Source organism: Protomyctophum parallelum, assembly GCF_964188405.1.
Source record: "Protomyctophum parallelum genome assembly, chromosome: 13".
Lineage (NCBI taxonomy): Eukaryota > Metazoa > Chordata > Actinopteri > Myctophiformes > Myctophidae > Protomyctophum > Protomyctophum parallelum.
Window position 1 is genome coordinate 12,777,894 of NC_139708.1, and position 23,214 is coordinate 12,801,107.

At 41.8% G+C, this 23,214-nt stretch overlaps 1 protein-coding gene across 10 annotated transcripts in view; it reads right to left on the reverse strand.

Moving 5' to 3' along the window:
• LOC310869719 (uncharacterized protein) overlaps positions 1–23,214 on the reverse strand; it is a 35,522-nt gene that overhangs the window by 9,963 nt on the left and 2,345 nt on the right. For 9 of the 10 annotated variants that reach the window (XR_014570179.1, XR_014570180.1, XM_083780586.1 and 6 more), the window contains exons 2-4: positions 4,066–4,243; positions 3,463–3,597; positions 564–648 (exon numbers count right to left, since the gene is read on the reverse strand). Coding sequence is in view for 8 of the 10 variants with exons in the window: in XM_083780586.1 (XP_083636712.1) it covers positions 564–648; positions 3,463–3,597; positions 4,066–4,243 (398 nt within the window). In the remaining 2 variants the exon portion in view is untranslated. The remainder of the gene's footprint in view (positions 1–563; positions 649–3,462; positions 3,598–4,065; positions 4,244–23,214) is intronic. The other variant, XM_083780587.1, reaches the window with a different exon arrangement.

Genomic DNA, 23,214 nt, shown 5'->3' on the forward strand with positions numbered 1-23,214 from the left:
CGTGTGATGCTTACTGCAGGCAGTGTGGATTTCATTGACTAAAACAATGACGAAAAATGTTCGTCGGCCACCCTTTTTCACAAACGAAAACTAAATAAAAACTAAGCTATGATGACAAAAAATAAGACGGTCAATATATTGACAATTTCGTCAACAAATAACTAAACTAGACTAAAATGTTAGGGAGGGACTAGTAAAGAAGAGATCCAGTCATTTTATGTTTGGTTGCACTCTCAAAATAGCAGATCTACAAGCTCACAATGTGTGAGCTTGTAAATCGGCTATTTTCAGCATGCAACCAAGTGTAAAATATGCCATTACGAGGCTCACCAAAATATTTTTTTTAATTACTAAACTTGCATGCTATTTAGTATTTAGTCAAAATCAACACTGACTGCACGTAAAAGCAGAGCTGGCTTGTGGACACTACTGTTGCCAGGCACTGGGTCTAAGCAAGATCGCCCAACAGTCATGCTGCGGTGGGTTGCAGTGGGAGGGGTTTAGGGGCAGGGGGCAGGGCATGGCAGCGGGCGGGGCGGTGCATGGAAGGGGCGGGGTCTCACCTCTGTTCGTCCTCCATCTCCTCTTTGGTCATCAGGGTCTCAAACTTGCTCTTCTTGCCGGGGGTGAAATCAACGGAGGCCGAGTCTGAAACACAGCGGAGAGGAACAGGTTAAAACAATGTGCATATCATCGTCGGGGGGCATCTCCATTTTTTAAGTTGTGATTTTTCATGAATTAACGCCCTTCTTGATCATACCAGTGTCCCACAAAAGCATCAAAAGATGCGTTTTGAGTTTGTCTATCGACTACCTTTGCCATTATTTTTATTTGAATCCTGAAAAGTAATAGTTTTGGACATAATGAGGTAGGTTTCCACACGACAGGGACGATATATTAAACGCACTGTGCAGAAGCAGATCATTCTAAAGCCTATGATACCCTTTGAATCATCTCATGCTAGTGTAAAGCTACAATCCTGGAATGTATTCCATTGTAGGGAGAAAAATATCATTTGATACCACCGAGCCAAATCGTAGGTAGGTAACATGTGCAGAGTTTATTTAGTTCTCTTTTGAGATTAAGCCAGGATAAAACAGAAGGCTCCTTCTCTTGTATGGAGAGCCAGAGTCAGCTGGGATTGACACTATAATGATGTTATAATCTGACACTAATCTGGACACTTGGTCTGAGACGCTGGCCACTGCTGACAGACACTGCTTAGACGCTGGAGACACTGCGCTGCTGACAGACACTGCTTAGACGCTGGCCACTGGCCAGCACTAATGTCTGGAAGTAGAGCTGAATGACTTATCTCAACAGTTGGTCAGGCCACAGCTATAATAAAGATCTTACTGTATTGTCTCTGTCGAACGGAAACACAGAAGCCTTGTAGCTCCTTTAGGGATGCACGATTAATCGGTCATGTCAGAATTGGCCTTGAAAATGACACATCTGTATTGAACCGATATCTAAATGACATATTGGTTTTACCCGATATCTTGTTTTGCATTTATTACGTTTGAATGTGAAGCTGAAAAAGCCTTTTATGATGAAGGTTTTTAACTCAAATTTTTGCTTCTGGGAGTCCCTGGAACAACATAATGGGGATGGGGCCAAACACATAGTTTTGGGGGTCATTGTCATGAAAAAGTATGAGCACCACTGATATAGCAACATACTTGGTGTTAGGAATGTCAGGATTTAGAACATATTTGTATTATCGGCCTCAGGTCCATTTTCTGAAAAGTGACAGCTTTGGACATAAAAGGTTTTTCCACCAACGATGTGTTGTAATGTGGCGTTGTGTGTCCTACTGTCACGCGCTGTCATTCGCCAACGTGACAGAGAAATACTTAATCTCGCATGCAGGAGGATTTCCTGCTTTGATCAATGAAAAGATCTGTCTGGTACTTTTCCATAAATGTAGCATGTTTTGTATAATACATCTTAACTGTCCATTTCCTCACCACGGTTGGAGAGGAAGCACAACCACATAATCACAAGTGTACCATGAAAAGTCAGTTAAGTCGCTGAAGCGTCGACCCAGTTCAGTTTGGATGCACCACATCATTTGGAACAAACTCTCAGAAACCTGCTGGTCTGCCACAACTCTCACACGGCTAAAAACTTCTCTGAACAGCTGGGGCTGAGTAATGACTAATATCACCCACCCCGCCCGGCTTCCCTCCCCCGGACCCGGGCCAATTTTGTTTCTATAGACACTCGACAAAGCCGCTGCGCCACCCGAGTACATTTAATTTGTAGCCTACTTCTTTTGTTTTTACTGTATTCAAATGTCATTTTATATTGTGTTGCATCCTGAATAGGCCTCTCTCTCTCTCTCTCAATTTGTATAACATGTTGTACAATATTTGATGTTGCCTTGAATTGCCTTGTTGTTGAAGTGTGCTATAGAAATGAACGTGCCAGAAACGTGCAGAGAGGCAAAGATATTGGCTTTTCCTGGAAACATGTTATCTGCTCTCTGCACAGTGGTGTTTAGAAGTGTTATTTTTACAACTCCAAGAGGTTTATGCATGCAAAGGAAGAAGGCCTCCAATGCAAACAACCCTGGTCAGATAAAAAAGGCATAAAGATCAGTGTTGGAAAAATAACTCACATTCTTTACTAAGTAAAAGTATCAATACAGCAATAGAAAAAGTCTGGAATTCAAAATGTACTTGAGTAGAAGTACAAAAAGGTACCTTACATTTTGTACATTTGTACTAAATGGCCATAAATGTACACAGTCCTGAAACTAGGGCATATTTACTGGTACAGGGAGGATTTGGAGATAGGGAAGGCTTCCATTATGGAATATAACCAGCCAGTGTTTCCGTCGGCTCTGCTGTGGAATGAGCACTTTATAGCAGGAGAACACATACCGCCATACAGTATGTAAACACCCCACAACGCGCCCCAGCTGTTCACACAGAAATACGTAACGCAGTGCAGTAGGGCTGTCACAATTATTACATAATTGTCTAATCGCAATTATTTGAGATAATCGCATTTATTCCATTTATTTCAATCTATTCCAGGGTTAAAAATGTACATACATTTTCAATACTTCTGTACTCACTCAAGTCAACTTTTTAACACAGGCCTTTTCTTTTTTTTATAACTTGTATTTCTACATTGTGGCATCGCTACTTTTTGTAAAGAACTACGAGTGGTGCTTACCGTCGTAGTTGTAGGGCTCAGGTAAAGAACTACGAGTGGTGCTTACCGTTGTAGTTGTAGGGCTCAGGTAAAGAACTACGAGTGGTGCTTACCGTTGTAGTTGTAGGGCTCAGGTAAAGAACTACGAGTGGTGCTTACCGTTGTAGTTGTAGGGCTCAGGTAAAGAACTACGAGTGGTGCTTACCGTTGTAGTTGTAGGGCTCAGGTAAAGAACTACGAGTGGTGCTTACCGTTGTAGTTGTAGGGCTCAGGTAAAGAACTACGAGTGGTGCTTACCGTTGTAGTTGTATGGTTCGTGGATGTGCTCTGAAGCGTACTCGGCGAAATGGGCGGGGGCTTCATCCATCATGGGTTCTTCTGGGTGGGCTTCTGGCTCAGGGGTTAGGGGCTTCTCCACAACAGCTGGCTCTGCTTCACAGACACACAACACAGGCAGGTCACAGCAGCGTTGATTTTGATAGACATTTTTTATTTCGTTTTAGTCATAGTCTTTTGAATGAAATTCCACTTAATTTCAGTCATATTGAAATGTCACCTGAAATGTTTTAGTTTGAGTCTACTGTAGTTTTAGTCGACTAAATATCATGTGATTTTAGTTGATTAAATCTACAGTTGATTTTGGCGAGAAAAATGTAATTTGGCAGGCCTTTGTGGCGTCATAATGGCTGATTTTACACTTGGTTGCTTGCTGAAAATAGCTGATCTACAAGCTCACAACGCATCACACTGTGACACGCTGTGAACTTGTAGATCTGCTATTTTCAAAGCGCAAGACCCGATCGCAACCAAACATAAAATGACTTGACTTGACGACTTGACGTGCTACGAAAAAATAAATAAAAATAAACTCTAATATAAAAAGTTAAAAACTGTAACAACCTTCGGGCTCGGGCACCACCTCGGGCATGGGTTCAGGCACGATCAGCTCTGGAACAGGCTCTTCCACCACCACGGGCTCTTCCACCACCACGACGGGTTCTGGCACCACCACCACGGGCTCAGGCTCAGGGACCACCACAGGCTCAGGGACCACCACAGGCTCGGGGACCACCTCAGGCTGCGTGGAGGGACGGTAGAAACAGTCGTTAGATTCTATGACGGACGGACTAATATAGAAACCTCATTTCCTCCATTTCTACTTTAGGGTAGAAATGGAGGATGTCACTTCTGGTAGGCAGGTCTACAGCCCACCAATGACACGCAGAATAAGTGGACAGAAATGGTGCCATCTCACAAAGGGAAGTAATTAAGTACATTTACCTAAGTACCATACTCTTGCATCCAAATACTCCACTACGATTATTTGAAAACGTAATTTACTAGCTACTGTAATTCTTGATATGGATTATTACTACAAAACATACAGTTACCACTGCAGCCCTATATACACTTTGGCAATTTACAAGCTCACAGCTCGTTGCAATGCGACACATTGTGAGCTTGTAGATCTGCTATTTTCAAGACATTCTGCACAATGATTACTTTTGGTACTTTAATTACATTTTGAAGCCAATACTTTTATAGTTTTACTCAAGTAAAGGTTTGTATTCCAGACTTTTACTCGTAACAGAATATATGAAGGTACGGTTGAGAATGGCTGAAGTGATCCTTTTAATCAACTCCGATGATTCCTGATAGAGCTGTGTACCGACAGTGATTAATGTCACCTGCAGCTCTCTCTCAGGTCCTCCTTTAAGGGTCTCCATGGTCCCAAATCCACCGCCTGCCACTGACACCATGACACACTCCCACCACTCTTCACTTCAATGGAAACCTTTCCCTTTTCAGGACCTTACCCTGGCAGGTCTCTGAGTGACCGGTTGCACAGACTCCATACACAAACACACACCAGCTATACTACATTTCATCAGAAGATTAAAAAAAAAAAGGAAAAGGCTTTAGGAGGTTTTGGCCCATCCGCTATTTAATACTTTTCACTGGTTCGTGTATGATATGTATCAAAAACCTGAAAAATCTGGTTTTTGCCAGACAGCGACGATATACAGTATATGGCCATTTTTAACGCTAAAGTCGAAAATAACCAGTCTACAAGCTTGCATGTTGCATAACTCCAACCTTTAAACCTAACCTCTAAATATCTAAACTACCCTGAAAACTTTACTAAAAACATATTTAACCACAAAAACAACCATTTATCTTGTGACAACTAGAAAACTGTCCTCACAATGTCCATTTCTCAAATTTGTATAAATGATATAGTAACAAACACACGTGCCAGCCACGCACGCAGCTACGCACACACATGTCAAGGCTACAGCCTTGTCACTGACTGTGTACATTCACAAGGCAGCTGTTTGCTGACTTTGCATAGATAGCAACAGGAGCTTCTCACTCGCCGCACCCAGCCATACATGGACGGTCGGCGCTAAGAGTTGGCGTCTTCCTTTTAGTTTATGAATGATCTATAAATGTAGAATGAATAAGAGTCACTGACATGAAGCAGCTGTCATAAGTTTGACCTCTCGAAGGTCGACCAGTAGGAGACGCAAGCAGACAATTACAGTTACGGCCTTACATAAGTGAGATGAGGAGAAGTAAAGTGTTATTTCACTTTCAAACATGTCTTTTAATGTCTACTCAGGCTTTTGTGAGCAGCCCAGAAGGTTTTTAAGTATATAAGTAGTATGATTCAATATTTATTGTTATCAGACATGCCCCCTTCCTATACAAACATTGTACTTTCAAACTAAATCTTTTAACTATTTATCGAAAACAAGTTGTTCTAATACTTGAGAAGGCTGCGTTTTTTCAATTACTTTTAAATTCTCTTAAACAATATATACATTGTATTTTTATAGATTTTTTCCCTTAAAGATATAAAAACAAAATAATAATAATAATGTATAAAACCAAAACACGAAAGCCAGAGTAGACGACAAAACAACAAACATGTTTGAAAGTGAACTATCCCTTTAAGACATTATGCAACTGAGGTGTTGAGAGTGCAACATCTGGTGGCTGTATGTTGTCTGTTGAACTAACATCAGAACCGAAATAACAGATCTACAAGCTAACAACGCATCCCAGAGAGAGAGAGAGAGCGCTCATGCATTTTGAACACTCACAGAATCCAATCTGAAATCAAACCGCAAGAAACCAAGCGTTCAGATCAAAGAGATGAGATCTAAGATCAGGGCATTAAAGGATCAAGTAGTGCAGAAATGATCCGAGGTCTTCGCTTCGATCTACACATCGATACAGAGGATTAATGCTGCTCGAGAGAAGAAAAGGTGAAAGACAGAAAGGCTCTGTCTTCTCAGGAAACAGAGAAGTTTTAATGCCAGTAAACACGCCCTGACCATGGTCTACAGGTCACTCACGGAGACCGAGTGTGTTCTTACTTTCAACGTTGTCTCCTGGTAATGGGAACGTCTCGGTTAGAGATAAAAACAAGCTCACCCAGGTAATCAACCAGGTTATAGTAAGATCAGACACACTATTGCAACTTGAGGAAATACTGTATACAACCGCTACATAACCAAAAAGGCAATTCAGGTTTACAATGACTCTACCCACCCTCTTTGCCCTTCATTAGGCAGGAGGCTTAGCCTTAATAGTACCATTAGCAAAAAAAAGCTTACAAAGGCTTACAAGAATGTGTTTGTGCTTCATCTGCAGTGGATATTTTAAATAGGAACATTTTTAAATAACACTAGCACCCAATCCCACTACAGCCCATGATCACTGTTGCTGTGTTACGGTGTTGCTGGGAATACCTTATTACTTGCGCAAGCAGAGCGCGCAAGTAATGTGGTCGGCCTGGTCCATTTGTCGTGACAGCAAAAAAAACGTTCCGCCATTTCAGGACCCCCCCAGAAAAACATCAAATCTGTGCCCGTATTGCTGGACCAATGATGACGAAATGACCATATCTCTTACGTCATCATTTAGAGCTGGTCATACACGTATTTCTTACGTCATCATTTAGAGCTAGTCATACACTCTAATAGCTCATAGCTCTAAATGATAACGTAAGAAATATGGTCATTTCGTCATCATTGGTCCAGCAATACGGGCACAGATTTGATGTTTTTCTGGGGGGGTCCTGAAATGGCGGAACGGTTTTTTTGCTGTCACGGTTTTTGGACCAGGCCGATCACAGAATACCGCTAATCAACTTACAACTACACACTTTATACAGTATAGAGTATAGAGTATATAGATATATACTGTGTATGACTAGCTCTAAATGATGACGTAAGAAATACGTGTATGACCAGCTCTAAATGATGACGTAAGAGATATGGTCATTTCGTCATCATTGGTCCAGCAATACGGGCACAGATTTGATGTTTTTCTGGGGGGGTCCTGGAATGGCGGAACGGTTTTTTTGCTGTCACGGTTTTTGGACCAGGCCGATCACAGAATACCGCTAATCAACTTACAACTACACACTTTATACAGTATAGAGTATAGAGTATATAGATATACGTATATAGTATATGCGTATATACGTATATAGATATTGTATAACTGCTCTCAGTAATGACGTATGTAATACAACATTATGATTCTGGAATGTATAAAAGTCACAACGTGTCAAAAATGTTACCATAATTAATAATATTAGTGTGGTTTGCAAAATTAAATATATATCTAATTTAGTAGGTATAGTAGGTAGCAAATAATTACATCTAAACATTAATCATTTCAAACGTTCCTCCACAGAGATACTGAAATTTGGCAGTTTACAGCGGGCGAAAAGATTACATGCGCGCTCTGCTTGCGCACTAGTTGGCCATTTATGGCCTACTAGTGTGCAACAAGCAAGTATGCACTCGACAGAGTGCAGTTCTAGTTTATATTGTACTTAATTGGCTGGCATTGAATTAGTTTTGTTTTTATTGTTTGTATACTGGTTGCCAGTGTGCAGTGTTCCCATTTTATGTCAAATTTGATGGACATTGGACAGGCAATAGAGTTTTATTTTACTTTGTCATATCCCAATGGGAATGGTACAACAGAACCAAGTAATGTGATCAAAGACACAGAACGATGTGTAGTTCGCACCTCTTCCTCTCATGTCAGCAAGTGAATTATGTCAAAAGTGTAACACAAGAGCTCATTCTGAACAATGACATTCTTGTGATGTATCAAGTGACAGTACGTAGAGGGCTTTACAAGATTAAAGTCACTATCACTAATTAAGGCAAAAAATTGCAAATTAAACGAAATAATAGCAAGAAAATTGAATCATGAGGTCCTCGGGAACGGTGTGTCCCCAGATGATAGTGATCTGACAATTTAAAGGTATATTCAGTGATTTCACTTAATTCAAATATCACTTATTTTTTTGTTTTGTTGTGATAATCCTCCCTACTATAGAGTGTGCTGGCCATATAAGGAGTTCCTCCCTGTCCCCAGTTAACCCCTGGGGGTCAAAAAACCTTAGGTTTCGTTTTTGACTCTCTATCCTGATTGGACGAAAGGCTGGGTCCCACAGCCAAAAACGAAACCTAAGGTTTTTTGAGTGAAATCACTGAGTATACCTTTAAGGACTTTTAATACTTCAAACAATATAATAAAATATGGTCATAAAAGCCTCTGCACAGGCTATGGACAGGGTCAAAATGTGCCAATTTATCACACCTGATCACCTCTAGATCTCCATATATGGAGTTGTCCTGTTCTACATCACAATGATGTTCTGACATCTGCATAGACTCTAGCATGCCTGACAAAGAACTCCATATATGGGCATAAAAGGGACACAAACATAATAACTGGGTGGGGAATTCATGAATCATTTCCAACTTGCATCGTTCCAAGTAGGCCAGTGTTCAACGGCCACTGCTCTAGTAGAAATAATCCAAGAAAGAGGCACCAATTGTGAAAATTGCCGATCTTCAAGCTCAGTGTAGTTTGTAGATATGCTATTTTCATAATATTTGTGGAACAGAGTCAATCAAAATGAAATGCCCTGAACTCCTACAATTCCAAGACAGTGGTTGTCAGGGTCGCCAGTTCAAATGATTATTTTGGGTCGGGCTGAAAAGATGGAGAACCATGCAGTGGTGGACTGTGCACTTGTTTGCCTACGCTAACGCACCTGCTCTTAAGCTTTGATTCTAGGTGTGCGAAGGTTATTCTCAACATTTGGAATATATTAGTTAACTTATTTTTATTTTTATATAATAATCTAAAATGACAGTTGCTTTCTCAGTTTTAATGTGTGTCTGGGTGTGCAGGGTGTTGCTGTAAAAGTGCACTCAGAAAACCCGTCCCTGGGTAAAATAAAAGTAAAACAAATAATTAATGTATTAGTCCAAATTTTCCATTATAATCATCATAGAAAGTAAAATATTTCAAAGTATAATACGACATGTCAAAGAGAATTACTGTAGATATTTCTGTGGCCTACTGGCAGTATGTACAAGGAAGGAATCTGGCACTGGTCGCTCCAGCATTATGAGAGATTAGCTCCACATACAAAGACAAGGCACACAGACTGTTATAGACAGATAGTGGTAAACGTATCCGCCTGTCAATACCTGTCCCTGCCTCATCGCCAGACAAAAGCAGGACAACGACAAATGCATGGTCACATCATGCAAGAGGGGGGTGGGACATGAAACCGGTGTCTCTCAACGGTACATACAGTAGCTCCAGTAGCAGAAAAAAGTATATTTACAGAAAAAGGAGTGGTGGAGCATTCCAGGGTGCTCTACTAAGACCAATTGTATCTTGAGGTCAGACATTGTTTATATATAGTCTCTGTCGGGTGGAAACCTCATACGTCCAAAACTGTTTTCAGGATTCAAATTCTAAATTATATCAAAAGTAGCAGATCGAAAGCTCCAACGTTCCGAGCTTGCAGATCCGCTACTTTTTATGCTTTTGTGTGACGCTGTAATAATTTCCCTTCTGTGATTAATAAAGTATATCTCTCAATATCAAGTAGGGCGTTAATTTAAAAAAAGAAATTCTGCCCCCCCGACAACAGTGATATAATCTTTTATATCAAACTAGGCGTCATTGAAATGAAAGAGGTTGAGAACTAAAGTCCACCAGGAAGGACCGAGTGTATTAAAGCCAGTTGGCCTAGCTGTTCTCTGGTGGGCAGACCGAGGGGCATCTAATCCCAGCCCAGAACCCTCCCTTGCGCCCACACAGGAATGCCATCCAACCCTTCCTCTGAAACTGAATGCCCCGGAATTCCTCAGCTATTAAAACACCAAAATACAGAAGAGAACCGGCAGTGGTGGGAAGAAGTTCTCATATCACATTCACAATGTTACTCTGCTACAAGTATAAAAAAAAAAGAAAAGTCCTGCATTTGAACAAAAGCATCAAAATGTACTTATGGTACCAAAGTACAAGTACTAAAAAAGAAAATAAATCATAGATCTACAAGTAAAGCTCACGATGCGACACGTCGTGAGTACAGTACTTGAGTAAATGTACTTAGTTCCTTACAACCACTGGAACTAACCTCAAGGATGAAGCAAAGGCTTGCAATGCGAGGCATTGAGTGAGCTTGTAGATCGGCTCTTTTCACATTTTTTACAGCTTTCTTATACGATTTGACAATTTGGGCATTGTTTCACCAGGTTATATAGTAGTAATAGTATAGTGTCCTGATTACTTCATGTAATCTGGGGACCCCCAGAGATCATGTGATGACCCCCTGGGGGTCAGGCCACAGACTCCCATGACAGATTTGCACACTGTCAGAGTTACAGACCTATAATTAGGTTAGGTCTTAGCTTACGCATGTTTCATGATAAATGCATTTGAATTATGTGATGTATTGCCATACCTTTTTGTTCTTGCTTAATGTAAATCGCTCTGGATTAAGAGCGTCTGCTAAATGCCTAAATTGTAAATTGTAATTGTCCATTTGCAGTGATAGCTGCAAGGACCCCCCCTATAGAACCCCCTCAAGGACATTTGGGGTTCCCCAAACCCCACTTTGACTGATGTAGCACTGATGAGGTGAGATGATGCTAATGAGATGTACTATATGTAGCCCAAACACCACAAGCCATCCGTCACATTTGGCCATGTTCTATCACACCTAATTTGGTCAAATCATTCTTTCTGCGATGAGGAGTGGCCTAATGTTTGTATGATGAGTAATACTCCGATGACATCATCCCCCCATGATGTTTTAATTTCAGCACAAGAGGTTCTCCTTCAGACAAACAGTGGCTGCGAGGTTTGGGGATTGAATGGGGTTCTTTGTTCTGGTGAGACTTGTATGTTCATGTTGGGTCTTTTTTTGTATTAATAAAAAGGTTATTTGAACCAATCTACTCCTTTATGTAGAGCAGTGGTACTTTACAGTTCAGTTCAGTTTTGTTTTTAGTTCAGTTTTTGGTGGAACATGGTGGTGGACATACAGTTCATACATAAAACATCTTTCCATTTTTCTCCTACTTCTTTTGAGTGTCTGTTGTCCAATATCCCAAAAAGGGCTAGGAAGAAGCCATAGGCTTGTCGGGCCCTACCCCTGGAGTTCATTTGCATATTTAAGTGCATGTGTTGTAGACTGATGGATATCCGTCTACCTGCACAGTGCATACATTCATGTTGTCCTTACATTCACCTACACATATTCATATATAACATACAAGCATAACAATATACATCACATCAACACAATGATTCCTGCTGTGTAGTACCTTCTTCATTTCTGTATACATCAAAAATAGTTCTCTTCACTCTAGTTTTGAATTGGTTTATGTTTCCACAGAGCTTTAATACATCCTCCAGCTCATTCCACAGAGTAAGAGATGCTCCTCGTTTTCAAGTTTCAACAGGTTTTTTGAAGTTCAGTGGTCCTCTATGATTGTTATCCAGAAATTTGTCTTGTACATTTACCGGTAATTGGTTATATCTTGCTTTGTACATAATTTGTAGAATTTGAACATACTGTATATATAACATTGACCATATCTATGAGCTTCAGAAGGTGAGATTGTAAAAACAGTGGGTGTGTGTGGTCCCGGTATCCTACATTGTTTATTACTCTTACTGCGCTCTTTTGTAGTATAATCAGTGGATTTATGGTAGATTGGTAGGCGTTTCCCCATACCTCAGAGCAGTAGTTCAGGTAGGGTGGGATCATTGCGCAGTACAGCGTGTGCAATGAGCTGGGGTTGAGTAGGTGTTTTGCCTTATTTATGACCGAGATGCTTTTTGCCATCTTGTTCCTCACATATTCTACATGGGGTTGAATCACTCCCAAGAATTTGTTTTCATATACTCTTTCTATTTTATTATCATCTATAATCAACTGGATATCTGTTTGTATCTGTTTGTATCTAGGCTGAATTTGACCCCAGGTCTCTTGTGTAAGTGCTGACATTTTTCTCGTATCACTGAGCCTGCCTGCTTGCTCAGGGGAGAAATCATATGTGTGGGCCAAGCTGGCTCCACAGAGATTAACACTCCGTTAGTCTTGACAAGGAACCAACAGAGGCAATAAGCTGATGCAGCAGAAAAGGCCTTTTGGAGGGAGTGAGAGCACAGTATCCTATCACCTCATAGATTCAAGTTCAAGTGTGATTAGAAAACATCATTGCATTGCATAGCAATATGAATTAGGATGTTTCTTACAATTCAAGACGACAGAGATAACATTGTAAGATTTTATCAGGTCGATCGTTTAAGAAATCGGAAACCTTGTTAGCCACTTAAGTAAGCCCCATACACTAACAACACATTCGAATAGCCAAAATAGCTGATCTACATCTCACAGTTGTTGTGAGCTTGCAGATGAGTTATTTTGTAATGCCATTTTTGATTTTTAAGATTAGTTTTTTTTGGGGGGGGGGGTTTATGCCTTTATTGATAGTCACAGTAGACAGAGAGGAAAGGGGGAGAGAGATGGGGAGTGACACGTGGCAAAGGCCGTCGGGCTCAGGAGTCGAACCCGCGGCACGCCGTCCGGCTGGTTTGGCAGCCCAGACGGTTGAGCTAACCGTCCGGATTTATTAATAGGAAGGTGGTCAATGCATTTTCCAACATAATAAATTTGTTTATTTTGCTACAGAATTTTTCAATCATGCCGTTCATATTTCTATATTTATGTACTGTACAGGAGTTGGTTTCAGAAGTGCTTAATATACATTTCATTTATTTATGTATGGTTAGGAAAACCAAGGAATGCCTTGAAGCACTCTTCCTGCATTTCAGCTCATAGAGAGAGGTGGGGGGGGGACAAGAACAAGGCCTGTTGTTATGTGTGGGTGACCTCCCACCCTGCTCTGTGGGCACGGGCACACACACACACACACACACACACACACACACACACACACACACACACACACACACACACACACACACACACACACACACACACACACACACACACACACACACACACACACACACACACACACACACACACACACACACAGCTGTGTCTTATCTCTGGGTGTTGATTGACACCGCCACAGACCTCCATTACATATATGTCCAGGGGGAATTCATGGCCAAGAAAGGGTGTGTGTGTGTGTGTGTGTGTGTGTGTGTGTGTGTGTGTGGCAACAGGGTTGAGCGCTGCTTTGACGAACCAGGACTTTCAAACACAAACACACAAAAAAGTGACAAAACACAGACGGATGCAAAGACTCGCACACATACAGGCTTTGTGTGTCCCTGTCCCGACAATCAATAGACGCAGTGTTCAGTTGCCCCTTACAATGACTTGTCCCCCCCCACCTTTCCCGCGACATCTCCACTGGAAAACAAAGTCAAATAGCGTAATGTCACTGAACAATTTTAGCTCGAAAGAGGCAGCATCCAGTGTTGCCATGTCCGCTTATTATAAGCTACTCTGGGCTTGATTTTCCTGTAAAGTCACTTATAAATATTGGTAGTTGCAGGTTGCAGGTAAACAGATCTACACGCTCACAATCGCAACGCATTGTGAGCCTGAAGATCTGCTATTTTCAAATATCTGATGCTCATGTGGCCTAGTGGCTTCTTTTGGGATTGTTTGGCAACACTGTTCAAATGATTACAGACAGAATCATTGGGAACGGGAGCTGTGCTTTTAGCAGGAAGCACCCGCCTCACTGTGTTGACCAAACTGAATTACAACAGCAGGCTGGTTATAGTTTAGTCTATAACCAGAATGACACTCCAGTCATAACTGTGCAGCAAGCGCTCCTGCTTGGCCGGCTCCGTTGTGCATCTTCTTTTCTCCCCTTTCTTTCTCTCTTTTTTGTTTTCCTTCCCAAAAACTTTTGTTTCTCTGTCACAACCTCCTAGTACAGCGGCTAACAGCCATATTGTGAGAGAACCTTTCACTTGGTGATACAAGCGTGAAATTTGGGTCACCTCTTTAACTTTTTTAACCGAGCCAGCGAAAAATCCAATATGGCGGTCATTTTTCAAGATGGCCGCCAAATAAAAAAGGCCTTTTGTGGCGGTTCTGGACAACCATGGGTGCGGCCGACTCGAGACCGGGCACTGCACTCCCTGTGGGTGTGTGGAACGTGTGTGTCGAATTTGAAGTCGGTGGGGCGAACGGTTCTCGGGTTACGTGGATTACAGATGTACACACGCACACAAAATTCGTGCAATATAGCAGATCATTGGAACGGTTGTTCGCTTGGTGATACAAGCGTGAAATTTGGCATGAACCTTCCTTTGGGTCAACTCTTTAACTTTTTTAACCGAGCCATCCAAGAATCAAATATGGCGGTGCTATTTCAAGATGGCCGCCACATCTAAATGTTAGCCTATGTCTACATTTCTTACAAATTTTAGGAAAAATTTCACCATTATAGATAGATAGATTTTTTTTTTCTTTTCTTTTTTTTCTTTTTTTTTGTCATTATTTTTAGTTTTCATACTGAAAATGGTAGCATGCTAATGCTACCATTTTCTAATGCTAATTAGCATGTTAGCATTATCATGTTAGCATGCTATGTTAGCATGCTAGCATATTACCATGTTAGCATTATTATGTTAGCATTAGCATGCTACCATGTTAGCATTAAGTTAGCATTAGCATGCTACCATTTTCAGTATGAAAACTAAAAATAATAACAAAAAATAAAGAAATTATATAAAGAATATAAAAATAATAATAATAATAATAAACTATCTATCTATCTATCTATAATGGTGAAATTCTTCCTAAAATTTGTAAGAAATGTAGACATAGGCTAACAATTAGATGTGGCGGCCATCTTGAAATAGCACCGCCATATTGGATTCTTGGATGGCTCGGTTAAAAAAGTTAAAGAGTTGACCCAAAGGAAGGTTCATGACAAAGTTCACGCTTGTATCACCAAGCGAACAACCGTTCCAATGATCTGCTATATTGCACGAATTTTGTGTGCGTGTGTACATCTGTAATCCACGTAACTCGAGAACCGTTCGCCCCACCGACTTCAAATTCGACACACACGTTCCACACACCCACAGGGAGTGCAGTGCCCGGTCTCGAGTCGGCCGCACCCATGGTTGTCCAGAACCGCCACAAAAGGCCTTTTTTATTTGGCGGCCATCTTGAAAAATTATCGCCATATTGGATTTTTCGTTGGCTCGGTTAAAAAAGTTAAAGAGGTGACCCAGAGGCATGTTTATGCCAAATTTCACGCTTGTATCACCAAGTGAAAGATCGTTCCTATTATCTGCTGTACTATCCCGCCTTCCGGCCGTTGTTCACTCACTGTGTTTTGTTATGACTTTCCTTTAGCTCCATGCTCATAACTTAGCTTCTGTTGCCACTCTCGCTCCGTCCGTTCCTCTTGCAAAGAATACAGACACATTGCACCGTTCAGACTATGGGTTTTATGGGCAAGTCTCCCAATGGCTAAAAGGCAGCCTAGACTGGAGGCAGCCAATCATGAAAAGGTGTCCAGTATAGGGTCGTCTTTATAGTCCTCTTTATGGCCGTTAGTACTAGAGGTACTATCAAAATGTAGTCCAGGCGCTTTTCAAGCACCTGGCAAAAAAAGAGCATGCTGCTGTTGGGTGGTGCTGGTCTAACCTCATGAGTGGAAACAACCAGTGTTCTCTGCTCTCTGTTTAGCACAAGACAGGCTACTGTTCAATAACATCCTCTGTTCTGACTCACCACCAGTGGTGGGAAAAGTACTCAAATGTTTTGCTTAAGTAAAAGCATCAATAATGCAATATAGAAATACTCTGTTTCAAGTCCAGAATTCAAAATGTACTTGAGTAAAAGTACAAAAGTATAGGCATCAAAATTAAAAGTACTCATTGTGCAGAATGTCCCAATTCAAGTTTGTATATAAAAATCTCTTAAAAATAGCAGATCTACAAGCTCACAATGTGATCTTGTAGATCGGCTATTTTCAAATGGCCGAAATGAATATAGGGCTGAAGTGGATAATGTACTGTATGTTTTATAATAATATTCCATATCTAAAAAATAACTAGTAGTAGTAACTTAAGTTTTCAAATAAATGCAGTGGAGTAAAAGTATGATATTTGGAATTCAAGATGTATTGGAGCAGATGGTAGGAGTAATTGGAAATACTCAAATAAAGTACAAATACTAAAATTGTACTTAAGTACAATATTTAAGTAAATGCCCCCACTGCTGGCCACTGGCTATACTAGGCCAACAAAGACCAAAACAATACAGGGTATCTTCTCCTTTGCTTACTGAAAGGTGGGGGTGAGAACAAGCAGCGCTGTTTAGATGAGAGAGTTGTGACAACTCCGTTCACTTCACGCAAGTTCCCGGGGTCAGTCCAATGGCGGCTCTACTTATCCCTTTATTTTAGATCGTTTTTTAGTAATAGTACAACATAAACATAACAGACTTTAGCTGTCACTACTGTACAATACTTTAAAACAGTTGGCATGTTGCACACATGGCTAAAATAGCTGATATTTGCGCCACCCTCGTTGAAAAACAATTCATTTAAAACTCCAGCATGTCACACTCCAGGACTGCATGAACAGCGCTCAAGCGCTGTTTTCTGCCCCCTCAATGACACCACTCTCCTAGTCTACACCACTCTAGGAACAAGGAACCGCTCTGAGGGAAATATCCAGTTGATGGTAGTTCAGGACGCGGAGCCTGACCAATCAGTAATCAGCTCAGCGGATTCCATTACATGCTACTGTTAGACGCATGATAAGACTCACATGGGAGCGGAATGTTTGACACACACACACACACACACACACATATACACGCACGCACATGTGCGTGCCCTTAAAATAGGCATGGTGATTCACAATTAGCTCATTCCGTTATGGGACAACTGACGATTTTTAGGATGTGCAGTATGAGCCCCCACCCCCCATTACACACAGTGGGTGGTGGTGGTGGGGGGGGGGGGGGTCTGATTATTGAAATCAAGGAAACAATGACCCCAGAAGTGTTTTAAAGTGAAATAGCCCATTAAATCAACCCTCGGGATTGGACGGTGCATGTTTGCTCTGCCAACTAGAGTACACAAAAATACACTTTTTTGTGTCGGGCCCCCAGGCTTCCTCTGTCCCCTTATTGACTTCCTCACAGTGGTGGATACTAACTGAAGCACATTTACTCAAGTACTGTACTTGAGTAAATGTTTTGTGTGACCTTTACTTTGCTTGCTTGTTTAATTTTTTAAAGAATTATACTTCTTGGGGGCACGGTGGCACAGTTGGTAGTGCTGTCGCCTCACAGCTAGAAGGTCCTGGGTTCGATTCCCGCTCAGGGCGCTGTGGGTGCTGGCGGCGTGTTTCCTCCTCTGCGTCATCAGTGCCCATACCCGAAGGCGGGGTTGGCGAAAGGGCCTTTCTGTGTGTAGTTTGCATGTTCTCCCCGTGTCCCCTAGGGTAGATACCCTCACAAAAACATGCAGTAATCCTGGTCTCTAAACTGCCTCCCCCTGGCCAGCCTGATGGAGGGGAAAGGAACTGGTTGGAATAACGTGTTCCTTCAACGCGCTACGTCCAACCAGGGAAACTCCCCCCTGACAGGTGTAAAGGAGCAACTTGGACACTCAAGCATGAAGGAAGCATGAGTTAAGTCCGTTGCTCTCCCCAGGTTGGCGGAGGGTGTGTAGAGCCCAGGATCACATTAGATGATTGACACAGGGATGAAAAATGGGTTACAAAATCGTGGGATAAAAAAAAAATATATATATATATATATACTTCTACTACATCTAAGAGGAAAACAATCTGTACTTTTTATTCCACAAAACTTTAGTTACTTTGTAAATTTTGATTATTATCATATGACAAACATCAACCAATTAAGCTGCTTTTTAAAATAATTAGCACAATCATTAGGATGATGATGTTCAGGTGTTATCTTTCAGAACACAATGTTCCTGCTGTTCTACATACAGCCAGGTGGTTGAGGAAATCGCACATTGAGGCTTTAACCTTTGAAGCATTCTGTCTTTATGCACCACATATCTGGAACAAACTCCCAGGAAACTTTCAATCAAAAACTGAAGACTTTTCTGTTGACTGCTGCACAGCACACCACTTTGTGCCGCACTGCAAGCTTATACATCCAACATTTTTGAAAATATATTTGGAAACTTTTGAAAAATGTTGCGTCGCCGCCAAATACATATCAATTTGGCCGTCACCTGTGACAATAAAGTCGATTCTGATTCTCTGATCCTTCCGATACTGATTATGTTACATGCATGCCTGTCTCCTTATCAGTAGCCAACTGCAAGGAAAGGGGTGGATTTACACACGTGGACTTCGGGGCTGTGCTCAGACATGTAATCTGAGAGATGGACACGCCAACATGCTAAGCTGAGCACACATGTGTCCAAAGGTCACTGAACCACTTTAGGCTCTCCGCGGCGAGGGAGTCGGGTACATGTGGACATGTTTAGGGGTGAGGGCGGTGGGTAGAAGGGTGCACAGCTATAAATCTATGTACTGGTGACACATGAGATACATGTCGTCGCGGTCGGGCAGAAACCTTGTATCTCGATATTTAAACGTTGTGTTGTTTCGTAATTTAATGGCCTACTTGATCAGAATACAGCGTCAAACAAAAGCATCAAAAGTAGAAGATTGACAAGCACATTTCGAGCTTGTCAATCTGATACTTTTGAATTTGTATCCTGAAAAAAAGAAAAAGGTTTTTCCAACAGACAATAATAATCTTATGTCACATGTCTCAGCATATTATATAAACCTGTTATTCTCACAAGTGTGTGTGTGTGTGTGTGTGTGTGTGTGTGTGTGTGTGTGTGGGGGTCAAATTTGAGCCACTTAAGCCATAGATTTAATCATCATCATATTTAATCATTTGGGTATTCAAAAATAGTGTCTAGGGGGACGGTGTCACTGAATCAGTTCCTACGGGCTGGGCGTGGCACCTGTCAGCAGGGAGGAGTAGGACGAAGGCTCTACGGTGGGGGCTCCGCAAGGACAGGTGAGTCAGTAGGATACAACAGCAGTGTATCCTACTGAGTCAGTAGGATACAACAGCAGTGTATCCTACTGTAGGATACAACAGCAGTGTATCCTACTGTAGGATACAACAGCAGTGTATTCTACTGTAGGATACAACAGCAGTGTATCCTACTGTAGGATACAACAGCAGTGTATCCTACTGTAGGATACAACAGCAGTGTATCCTACTGTAGGATACAACAGCAGTGTATTCTACTGAGTCAGTAGGATACAACAGAAGTGTATCCTACTGAGTCTGAGTCTAAATTGTCTGTCTACAAGCTCACGTGTGTTGATGTGATGGCCATTTTTCAAATGTAGGCCTATTGAAAGAAATCTTGACAATCTCTTTTGGGGGGTCCCTGGCACAAAATATTTTCAAGTGGATGGTCTGTGGCCAAATACATTATCAATTGGGAATGAAATATTGTTATAAAACGTATAAAGTCCAAGGTGGAGCGCACACATCCAACACATTTAATTTAAAAAGGTTAAGATTGTGCTTAGAATGGAAGTGGACGTTGGGGAAACATTTCATTGACGGACCACAGCGGAAGTGAGCGTTGCCTATAGCATCGGGGAAGCTACTACTGTATACGGTAAATATAAAAGAGGCTATTGTGAATCAATACATAACCGAAAAGCTCGTCCAACATGGCTTTGCCAGCATGGTCCATAAGGAAACAACACATCCTAGGCAGCCGATGAGGGAAAATAACATGACGAGCCAGTTAATGAAATGCCACCCTGTTGCAACTTGCCACCCCATTTACCCCAACACCCAGGAATAAAAATGGCCGCTGTGTGAATATAGTCAATTGAAAAGAGTATGACGACGATTATGACAAAATAACTGCTCAGTGGTCCAGGCACCCCCATCTCTCTCCCCATTTCCTGTCAGCCTACTGTCTGTCCCTCCATACAATATATAAAATACAAAAAAAGAAAAATACAAAAAAAAAGAAAAGTGCTATTATCTCAAATGATTAGGAGATTATGTAATAATTGTCACAGGCCTAGCACTGGGTGGGGGTGAGGACTTTGTGCAGCCCTGGTTCCTTGCGACACGTGGACTGGACAGTGGACACTCCACAGGTGTTCAGTAATCAGTATAAAGTCACACACAGTCTGGTGGCTGCTAGCACAGTATATATCATGAGGCAGCTGGGTCAGCTTATGCAACTATAGCGTTGGGAGTTACACGCAGCTCTTTTAAAAGGAGGCATGCACCCATGGTACAGGAGGGGTGAAGGAGACTGACATTTTGTTCCCGGCAGAGCCACGGGCCGAGGAGTGGAACATGTTGTCTTTGTGTCTCACTTCGACTCCAACGCATTGACGTCGCACACATCATGCAAACACATGCACGAGTGTGAGAAAAGTGGAGGAGAATGAAGAGAGTGAAGGAAGGCATGGAGAAGGTGGTTGGAGAAGGTGGTTGAGAGAGAGAGAGGCAGACAGAGAAACAGGGAGGAAGGGTGACACCACACACACACACACACACACACGAAGAGAGAGAGAGAGAGAGAGAGAGAGAGGTGAAGGAACTCTCATAGCAACACATGGAATCAGCCCAAACATTCCTTAGCTCCCTGCCTGCAGATGTAGCTTGGCTGTGTTAAATCTGTCTGCCATAACACAGCAGCGCTGAATAGAAATCCTTAAATCATTATGTAATGCAGACTAATCCTATTTCATTTGAAGATGTAGTAATGTCTGCAACTTTGACCCTAGCTGTTTGCAACAATACTAAAACTGATGGCATTTTAGACCAGATGTTTTAAGGACAGTTCAGTCTATATTGTGCAGTGGCAGTGCGCTTGGTCTTAACTTCAAAGCATAGATTTGCAACGAGACAAAAAAGACAAAAGAAACCTGCGTTAAGGCCTGGGCCGGCCGAGCGGTCCAGGCGTATAGGCTGGTAATCCGGCCTGACAGCGTGTCGCGGGTTCGAGTCCCGAGCCCGACGACCTTTGCTGTGTGTCTTCGCCCTATCTCTCTCCCCCTTTCCTGTCAAACTACTGTAAATCTATTTTTTGTACCCAATTTGTATCTTATCGTACGATGGTTTCATGCGGCATCCACAAGCTCACAGTGTGTTGACGAAGCGTCACGCTGTGAGCTTGTAGATCTGCTTTTTTACCTTACGGAGGAGCATAAATTCAGCGTTACAACAATGTTGCGCCGTGGGGAGAAGCAGCAGTATGAATTAGCAGCCTACTCCTTATGCCCATACTGTATCATAGAATGATGTCAGAAACTCAGAAACACAATCTTCGAAAAAAGACTAAGACTAAATGTCTGACACCCTCGCAAAGATAGTCTAATGACACAGACTATACAGTAAGAGTCGATAATGGGAAATTGACTTTAGTTGCATTGAAAGGATTACGGCATTAAAACAAGTGATTATGTCATTTCATTGCAGGATGACTGGCTGGACAATCTGTTATGACTTCCCACAGAGGCAGCTCAACTGAATCAAGCAACTGTTGTGACAAATGCTTGGAGGCCAAGGGAACAGTAGATGGTCTGTCTCACTTATACTGTGTATAGGGTGGAGAAACAAGCTCCTTAATGTGGACTTTTTTGCGCAATGCCAAACTCTAAAAAAGAAAAAGAAAAAAAGAAACAAAAAGTAGAAAAAAACACTGGAACATACAGTACAGATTGTAGCTAAGGGCACTTTTCATGGCATGGGACCTAATAGGGCAAGAGTCAAACAAATTAGGCAGCATATGGAGCCTTCAAGTGCCCACCATAAAAAGCGGTTGAGTGCAGTTTTGTTGTCCGCTCGCTCGCAAACTGCTTTGTAAGTTTGTATAATGATAGGGGACGAGAGATGGCTCAGGGAGGGTGTGTGACGAGTCTTTTCTTGCAGGAGGACCATTTGTCATGGACCAGATCCTGTTTATGTCGAGTACAGTCACTCTCGCACACTGGCCTGTACAGCACATGGCCAATGGATACATTATCTGACTTGGCTATTATTCAGAATTGCATCCAAGTATGTTTCTCTCTCTGACTAGTTCATCATATACACCAGCCAACTGGACAATTTGTATTGCATTCATTAATATGACAACAGCTTATATCATCAATTTAGAAACTAAATGTGCTGCCGTATGGACTAGTTATAAACCTCTATCTAAACTTTAGATCAAGGACTCCCAGTTGCGTGTGTTCCATCTCTCTGACCACAATCTACACTGGAATATCATCTGTGTTGATTTAACTCCTAGTGTACAAAGTCTGGAACCAAATGTACATGCATTCTGGACAGTTGTGCAGTTTGTACAGCAAACCACGCTCAAGACCTTAATGGATGGAAAGCTTCCATAAGTAATTTGGTTCTTAAACTATCAATCACTTCAATATTGAAGAACCAGCGATCTCAACGGAGCCAGCAGCACACACCCTGAAGTATTCATCAGAAATAACACAGCAGATTGTGTTCACCAAGTGGCATTCACATGTTCCCAAGTCCAACCCGCTGTCACACCCACTTCTATGGGTGGTACTGGCCTTTCAGCTTGTCCCCCCGCGAGCGGCGGGGTCCATTACAGCCATGTGACACCAATGTCAAGAGACATACGTGTAAATATAGGTTAGGCACCAAATATAGAGCGGTGTTCTGTGCCTTTCTTT